A 9,535-nucleotide genomic window follows, 5' to 3' on the forward strand; every position below is an offset into this window, starting at 1 on the left:
TCCAAATGCACATAAACTGTGAATTACCGCAGTTGCGGTCATTTGTTTTTGTATTTTTGTACGAGCCGAAAGCCCTTTGTTTGATAAGCAGTCGTGATGAACTGTCACTGATGTGTACCTTCTGAGGAAGAGAATCGATGCACTGGCACGTGTGTCCTCTTTTCGGTATCCTAATACATTTCTTAAAGAGATATTCATGGGCTCAATTCCAAAAATCCCAATTAAGACATTCGAGGAACGCTAAATAATTCTGCCTAGCCGGTCCAGGTATGCAGCCGCTGAGACAGGGAGGGCCCACGCCTGGTTATGCATATCTCTGGGATGATTAGACACCAAATGAATGGAGAAAATGCTTTTTGATCAGATTGCTTGTTCTAATGAAGGAGAAACAGTGTGGAAAAGAAAACACAGACGCACAACCGCGCAACACACGCTTTTCATGTATTCTATTTTCTTGCACTGCCAAATTCTAAAGGCAGGCATTCTCCGGCGGAGACGCCAGGAAATTAAAAGGTATGTGATTCTCTCTGATATCACTGCCACTCCCGCCGTCAACCGACGGGAGGTACGGAGGTCCGCTGAGGAGGAAGCCAAGATGCCTCTCCTTTGACGCCGGCCGCCATTTGGCTTGTCTTGTGTTGTGACACCGAGCGATTGTGACTATTTACCAAATTCTTTACCCCTGTGGTGTTGTGGTACATGTCTTAATGTGAATCTTTTTTTTTTTTCCTTGTCCCTTTCAGCACCAACTGCTCAACCAAGGGGCTGGCAACCGCAAGTTCAAATGCACAGAGTGTGGCAAGGCCTTCAAGTACAAACACCATTTGAAGGAACACCTCCGGATTCATAGCGGTGGGTGGGGCAGGGATTGGGGAATGGAGGGGGGGGGGGGGCGGGGGCTGTTATGAATATTCATAGCCTTGATTTAAGAGCACCATGAACTTCACAGCATCTACAAGGAAAAAAAAGATGTGGCTTTATTTCTCACCCGTGCTCCCGATAATGGATAATTAGGTTTATTATATTAGCAATGACTTTAATTGCCGTGAGCATGGGGATATATTTCTGATGCTATTGCAGTGGCGTATAATACATTAATAGATATTGATATTATATACTGACACACAGAGTGGACAAAGGACATCTGACATTCTGTATTGAAACTTGCATATCAAGGCATAGATATGTTTGTATGGCAATTATAAAGAGTTCTTTCCTATTAGATCCTAATATGCTATGGTCATTATAAGAATAGGAAAAATCATGCTGAAATCAAAAAATATGGAGAGAGAGGAAAAATATTAATTATGTTTTTCTATATTTATGTGAGTATAGTTATTATTGTATTACAATTTTATTTTTTATCTAAAAAGGTCTTAAACAGTGTGTTTATTACATGCCATCTGACTTCTTTCCTCTTCCCCAATTCAGGTGAAAAACCCTATGAATGCCCCAACTGCAAGAAGAGGTTCTCTCACTCCGGCTCCTACAGCTCCCACATCAGCAGCAAGAAGTGCATCGGCCTGATAGCGGTCAATGGCAGGATGCGCAACAACATGAAAACGGGCTCTTCCCCGACCTCCACCTCCTCCTCGCCCACCAACACTGCCATCACCCAACTCCGGCAGAAGCTGGAGAACTGCAAGCCCCTGAGCCTCCAGGACCACAACAACCACCTGAGCATCAAGACGGAGCCGATCGACTTCAACGACTACAAGCTGATGATGGCAGCCCACGGCTTCGGCGGTCCGGGCCCCTTTATGAATGGAGGGGGCATGGGAGGGGGTAACAGCCCGGTTGGGATGCATCACAACCCGACGGCTCAGAGCCCCCTGCAGCACCTGGGCATGGGCGGACTGGAGTCGCAGCTCCTGGGCTACCCAGGTTCCCTGGGGAACAACCTGAACGAGGTGCAGAGGGTCCTGCAGATCGTGGACAACACTGTGTGCCGGCAGAAGATGGACTGCAAGCCCGAGGAGCTGTCTAAGCTTAAGGCCTACATGAAGGAGCTGGGCTCGCAGATCGAGGAGCAGAAACAGGGCCTGCTGTCACCCGGGTGCCCCCCAGTGGGTCTGCCGGTGGTCAACCACAACGGAGCCACCAAAAGCATCATCGACTACACATTAGAGAAAGTGAACGAAGCCAAAGCTTGCCTCCAGAGCTTGACCACGGACTCAAAGAGACAGATCAGTAATATCAAGCGAGAGAAGTCCATCCACATGCTTGAAGGCGGCATGGAGGAGAAAATGCAGGAAAACAATATGTTTACACCCTTCACTTGCCAATACTGCAAAGAAACCTTCCCTGGTCCGATACCGTTGCATCAACACGAACGCTACCTCTGTAAAATGAACGAGGAAATCAAGGCGGTCCTGCAACCTAGCGAGAACCTGATGATCACCAAGCCCGGGATGTTCATGGAGAAGAACAGCCACCTACTGTCGTCCATGTTGTCCGAGAAGGCCCTGAACGGTCCCATCAACCCGTACAAGGACCACATGTCTGTGCTGAAGGCGTACTTTGCCATGAACATGGAGCCAAACTCCGAAGAGCTGCTCAAGATATCCATTGCGGTCGGGCTCCCTCAGGAATTTGTCAAGGAGTGGTTCGACCAGCGTAAAATGTATCAGTACGGCAGCACGATGGCCGCGCCGCTAGAACACCGAAACAACTCGGACATGCAGGTGGGAGTAAACAACCACCATACAATGCCAAAGGACTCCATGGTAGCCAGGTCACCGCTGTCGCTGGTTAAACCGGACGACCGCATCACGTCGCCCTCGTACGGGGAGCATCACAACAACAACAACTGTGACAACGCACTTAGACACTTGAGAAATGGCCACCAGTTCATCAACAGTGCCAAACCCATGGGGGAGAAACGGGGCCACTCTCGCAGCAACACTCCCTCCCCACTGAACCTGTCCTCGGCCTCCTCCAAAAACTCTCACAGCAGCTCCTACACTCCAAACAGCCTGACTTCAGAGGACCTGCAGGCTGAGCCATTGGATCTGTCCCTGCCCAGGCTGATGAAAGAGCCTAAGCATGCACTGACGGCCCGGAGCAGGCCCAAAGTGAACAGCATCGCCATGGACCACAACAGCATCCCCTCTCCTCCGCAGCACTTCCAGGAGCCCTTGAACCTGGCTTATCTGAAGAAGGACTTCTCGGGCTCTACCAACAACAACAACGTCAGTCTGGAAAAGAGCACTAGCCCCATTTTCGGCATGAACCCCTTCGCCGCAAAGCCCATGTACACATCGCTGCCACCCCAGAGTGCTTTCCCTCAGGCCACGTTCATGCCCCCCATGCAGGCGGGCATACCAGGTCTCCGGCATTACCCGGGCATGGAACAAATGGGATTCTTACCGCACATGGCCTACACTTACACAACAGGGGCAACGACGTTCGCAGAGATGCAGCAGAGGAGGAAATATCAGCGAAAACCAGGTTTCCAGGTAAATGATCCACCTGTGGTTAGAGAGGAAATTAGAAAAAGAAGCCTGGGGGGGGGCAGAGTCTGAATGCGTTCTGAACTCATTGTGACTCTAATTAAAAACTTTGTGCCGTGTGTGGAGAATGTAAAAAAAAAATAAAAGGGAAATACTCGCGCACTCACCTGAGGTGCACTCAGCCAGCGAAAGGCATGGAGGTAAACAGCTGCGCCATGCGCTCGGAGGGAGTGTGCCTGCAAAGTGAGGCATCATTAGCGACGTCAGGGTGTAAATTGGGTATTTCAGAGGTTATGATGTGCAGATGTAGTTGGTGCCAGACTCCACTGTGAATTGTGCTGGCTTCCGCAGAGCGTGGAATACATGATTGCTTCCCCGACTATTAGTCTATTAGAGAAGTCATTATTCGGGGCGTTGTTTCAAGCGCACGTGTCTGAGCCCGAGATATTTGGTTATTAAATATGGCGGAATGGCCATTGTAAAAATGACTAAGGTGAGCCCAGGAGCAGTCTCGGTTCTCAACTTTAAAGGAGCGCCGCTAAAATGAGCTTCCACACACAGATTAATAATGCACAATGTCTCAATGTTCATTACCGCCGCACGCTAAAGGCTGTTTAACACCATTTCGATAAAAAAAGAATACATATATTAATATATATATATATATACATATATATATATATAAATATATATATACTCAGAATGTTTCAGATTCTAAGTTATTCAATTAGGTGTTAAAGGAATACAGCTACGGGCATTTAGTTTGAATTGATTTCCAAGAGATAGTGGTCCATTCTTAAAACAAAGTGCAGTGCCCTCTTCAGAATCACCGCAGGGCCCTGCTTAGGCCGCCCTCATTATCCTAATCTGGGGTGGCTCTCTATAATGGCCATTAGGTGTGCACTCTTGATTGTTATCTCTATTCTACGTCTGTAATTTCATGAAGCGGTCACGGTGCCTTCTCTTGTTCTGAAGCCCCTGATGTTCTCATTGTTAAATTATCATTATCAAATCAAGGTTATGAATGTGCCATTAATCACTCATTCTCTTCAATTACCGGATGGAAGGAGAACCCAAACTAGATCTAATTGAAGGCCATTATGTGTTTTAGAACTGATAGCGGGTCCGCTTGGTCATGTCTCGTTCGAGGATCTAGTCTTCATGAGCCACGTCATTTAGGAACATGTCAAGATGATAATTGTACAAAACTAATATCTGTAAAAGTGACCTTTATCCACTTTTAAACACACAGTCTGTCTCAAGTTTTATTTAGACAGACGTAACTACATCCGTATTTGTAAAGAAACATTTTTGGCTCACTGATTTAACACAACATCCTTTTAAAATGTAACACGGACAAAGCCACATATACATGTATAAATACACACAGAGACCTAACACAGACGATCCAAGTGTTAACAATCCTCTCCTCTTTTCTTTCTCTTTTCTTCTTCCTTTGTGTTTTTGTTTCCGTGTGCGCAGGGGGACATGCTCGACGGACCGCCCGATTACTTGTCTGGCCTTGAGGACATGACAGACCCTGACTCCTGTCTGTCACGGAAGAAGATGAAGAAGACTGAAAGTGGTATGTACGCGTGTGACTTGTGCGACAAAACATTCCAGAAGAGCAGTTCCCTTCTAAGACACAAATATGAACACACAGGTATATACTGTTCTAGCCCATTACTTTACAACCCCCCCTTCCGTCTCCCCCTTTCCCCCCAAATGTATTCCGTTGGTATTGCTTTTTCATTTATCCCTTTTTTTATGTTTGTTTGTTGTTGCTAATCCCTCCCCTGTATTTGAATAATATCCCTTTGATTTTGTTAACCTCTCCCTCCCTCCTGTTTCCGCCTCTTGTGTGTTGCGATTAAGCTGTATGTTCCCCCGATTACCTAACATGTCTCTTCCTCGACAGGGATGTGAATGTCTTTTTTTAAATTACAATCCCCCCCCCACAAAAAATGTATCCACTTCTAAATCAACTTGCATTGTACCGCTGTAAATGACATAACTGTGACTTTTTTCCAGTATTTCCTTATTGCATGCAAAATGAAGGCCGACATTCCTTACCGTAAATTAATAATTAACGTCAGGTGTACGGCGGCGAACGCAGCCCCGTGTCAGTACTCAATCTCGTCGCGCAGCGTAAAGCGCTTTATTATCTGAAAAGGCCCGCATCAATTCACCTAGACGTGCGCGGCCAGTAAAAAGGCCCTAATGTCTTTATCTCGGCCCATTATTGGCCATAGATCTCATCAGCGGCATAACATCTCCTGAAGCGTCTGTACACCGACGAGCACGAGGCGCTTTCATTACTCGGATCGTACCCAGATAACCCAGAGATTATTTTTCAAGCAAATTGCATCATATTGATTTATATTGTATGCGTCTCATATTTTATATTTGTATTTAATATATATATATATATATGGATAACATCTACACAGCGTGTAATCTGCGGCATCGCGGCTGGTTGTAGTATATAGTAGTGTTGTGGTGAATAGACCAAGGTGCACTTCTTTGAGGGCATGGAGATTACAAACGTCATCTTTAAAACATCCCAGCCCTCATGATAACAATGACAACATTTGAATATCTTCAATATCTGTGTACTGAGAGTTACTTTGTACCGGATGGAGAGAGTTTTGCTGGATTGACCTTTTGAAATACTTTTCCTTTTGATTTACCCAGTCTTGTGCAGTGGGCTCCCTCTGCACCGCGCTATTGGTCAATATGACAGCTTAATAAAATGGGCTCTTTTAAAGTAGTGTTATTACCACATTCTCAGTCGTTTTTACCAGCCAGAGGCATCAATGGAATAGCAATATCACAATCGAAAGTAAAAAATTTCTCCACACTTCCGAGTCTGCCCCTTTGTCCTCCAAGGCGTCTGATGGGGGTACACATCAAAACAGTCAAAAATAGTACTAATAATCATAATAATAATTGAAAGAATAGTCAGCCACCATGAACTTGAATACTTTTCAGAGATAAGCAAGGAGCCACGCGCTATCCCCCCCCAAACCCCCCACCCTGCCCCCTCCGTTGCACCATGGACAGTGTTTGATTAATTTCGTTCTTGTTTGTTTGCTGTTGCCCCAGTTCATTTGTGTTGCATTTCACCAGCGTAGAACCCGAGGCCCAGTGCCTCTGTTTCCTCCCGCCTTAAACCCAGGGAACGAATTTCCATAATATACACCCAATAAATGCGGGGACACTCTTCCACCGCTCGCCCCTCTCGCCCGCAATTTCAATAAACAAATAACCTTAAGTCTCCTGTCCGAGCAAGCCTTCCATCACCGCTGGAAGGCTCCTCTTTTTGTGTTGCATCCCACCCATCCGACTTTTCCCCCTTACCTTATACCTCTTTTTCTGTTTTTGCCTGAAACATTTTAACCGAAATATGATCCCCTTGCTGCAAACGACACACCTCTCACCCCTCTCTCCTTTTTGTGTTTCTTCCATCCCTCCTGCAGGCAAGCGACCACACCAGTGTCAGATCTGCAAGAAAGCCTTCAAACACAAGCACCATCTCATCGAGCACTCGCGCCTGCACTCGGGGGAGAAGCCCTACCAGTGCGACAAGTGTGGCAAGCGCTTCTCCCACTCGGGCTCCTACTCGCAGCACATGAACCACCGCTACTCCTACTGCAAGCGGGAGGCGGAGGAGCGGGAGGCGGCCGAGAGAGAGGCCCGCGACAAGGGCCACCTGGAGCCCACGGAGATGCTGATGAACCGGGCCTACCTCCAGGGGCTGACCCCGCAGGGCCTGACTCCGCAGGGCCTGACCCCGCAGGGCATGACCCCGCAGGGGATGACCGCGCAGGGGTACCCTGACCTGGGGGAGCGCCAGGCCATCCTGAGGCACGAGGGCCTGAACGGAGGAGGAGGTGGAGGAGGAGGTGGTGGAGGATTAGGATTAGGAGGCGGAGGAGTAGTGATCAGAGACGGACGCAAGGATGTGGACGGAACGTACGAGCGGATGAAGATGATCGGCCGGAGGGAGGTGGAGTTTGGCGAGGAGGAGGAGGAAGAGGAGGAGAGGAAGAGCATGGACACGGACCGGGACACGCTGAGGGACGAGGAGGAGAACGGCGAGCAGTCCATGGATGACAGCTCGCTCGACGGCAAGACGGAAACTAAGTCGGACCGCGAGGACGCCATGATGGAGGACGGCATGTAATCATCGAGAGAACCCCCCCCCCCCCCATCCGTGATACCCCTGCCCACGACCGCAGCCCTCACAGCCCCCCCGAAATCCTGTCCCCGGGGCTTTATCATGTCGGATTTGCCCGATGTCACTCGCTCGGTTTTTAAAATGTGCGGCCGTGTTTTTTACGTACGCCGTCAACATGCACGTGCCTGATGCTTCCGGGAAGCATTCTCCGTCAAAAAAAAAAAGAAGAAGAATATTCATGATACGTGATTCTCCCTCGATAAAAGACGTAAAAGACCCCGACGTTCATTGTGGACTTGTGGATGAATGGGGGGGGGGGGGGGGGGGGGGTTCGGAAGGTGATCTGAAGGATTTGCAGAAGGTTTTGTCAAATGAGATGCATTATGCAAACGGCAGGAGAAATAATGAACAAACGAATAGATTTAGACAATTGTACAGTACTAAGGCCTACAGTTATGTGTGGTGCTAACTTTTTGAAGGATAGCCCCCCCCCCCCCTCCATTCCTGCCCCTCCCGCGTAACCAACAGTGTTCCATAGTATTTATAGCACAACTAGTGACTTGTACAAATTGCACTCCACTTCTATAATCACAAATAAAAATAATAAAAACTATTGCCTATGTATATATTTATACAGTGTCGGGGAAAAACAGCAGTGGTGACGGCCACTACAGTCCTTCAATATTAACTTTGGTTTTCACTCTCTGTGTTTGTCTTCAGTTTGTGTTTTTTTATTTTTTGCCATATTGTGAATCACCAGTCCTCACTACAAATACTACAAATGAAGGATTGAAAACATATGAAGACATGAAAGAGCTTAACAAATACTTAAACATTTTTCAAAGATAATTATGTTGCAAAGAGGACTTTCATTTTAAGGGAAATATCCAGTTTACGGACTGCAGTAATATGGGGGTGGGGGGGAATAACATAAAGGACAAAGCCTTTGTAAGGTTGTTTTTTTTTTTACAAAAGAAAGAAAGAAAAAAAGAAGCCTTATATGCAAACCTTTTAACCTGTGTTTTCTGCAAGTGCCACCCTCGTATTGTGTAAAAGGACTCTTACTTTTTCCCTCACCAGCTTCAGTATTTATAATGGTTCCTCCATTGGTCTGTGAAGCACTCATGTCAGTATTGGAAACAGGCAGCAGTTCAATAGTTTACATTATGTTGTGCAATGTTCTCTCAAATTAATTCTTTGTCAGTATTACGCCAAACCTTTGTTGAAACGACTACATTTGTTTTTATTTGTAGGTTGAAAACAAAACATTATTTATGTGGCCCATTTTATATTTCCTAATTTTATTTATTTCATACTGTTGTGTACAGTACTATAGTACTTCAATATATAGATATATTTTAGTAAAATGGAACATGGCGTCGATCATAGGGGCAAATTTTACGTAAAGAGAGCATTTATTGTGTTTTGAAACATTGTGAAATGCGAAGTTTAATCTTCATTATTTTATTTTATTTTCCAGTTACTGGGAAATTCCAAATTTGGAAACTTTTATACAATTGTGAAAACACTGTATTTTCGACTGAAAAAAAAATTCCACTTTCTTCATCTTTGTTTTTTTTAAGCTAAAAAAATGAAGAGGGACTGTTAAATACTATGTATGATACTATGATTGAAGAAAAATCTTTCCTGAAATGTCTTTGTAAAAGTATTATTGAATTCTTAATTTGTAATTTCTCTTGAAAATGACCATGCTCGAATAAAGTAGCCAAATTACCAGAGTACCAAATCCCAAACGTTTCATATTTTTGATGCACCATGTTTATCAGGATTGCCACATGTAAAATGTAAATCAGCCATCTACAATATAGCGTAAAATAACTATTTTCCACATCTAAATGATGATGCAAAGATGAATTGTGACGTATTACAACACATAGGAATC

General features: G+C 45.7%; 1 protein-coding gene across 1 annotated transcript in view; it reads left to right on the forward strand.

Moving 5' to 3' along the window:
- zeb2b (zinc finger E-box binding homeobox 2b) overlaps positions 1 to 7,712 on the forward strand; it is a gene marked incomplete at its 5' end in the record, with an annotated part of 87,836 nt that extends 80,124 nt beyond the window's left edge. Inside the window, 4 exons of the mRNA XM_079735542.1 lie at positions 744 to 852; positions 1,432 to 3,458; positions 4,935 to 5,037; positions 6,932 to 7,712. Of these exons, the coding sequence (XP_079591668.1) occupies positions 744 to 852; positions 1,432 to 3,458; positions 4,935 to 5,037; positions 6,932 to 7,638 (2,946 nt within the window). The 3' untranslated portion in view covers positions 7,639 to 7,712. The remainder of the gene's footprint in view (positions 1 to 743; positions 853 to 1,431; positions 3,459 to 4,934; positions 5,038 to 6,931) is intronic.
- Positions 7,713 to 9,535: the final 1,823 nt, after the last annotated feature.

Source organism: Pollachius pollachius, assembly GCF_949987615.1.
Source record: "Pollachius pollachius genome assembly, chromosome: 4".
In the NCBI taxonomy this organism is placed as follows: Eukaryota; Metazoa; Chordata; class Actinopteri; order Gadiformes; family Gadidae; genus Pollachius; species Pollachius pollachius.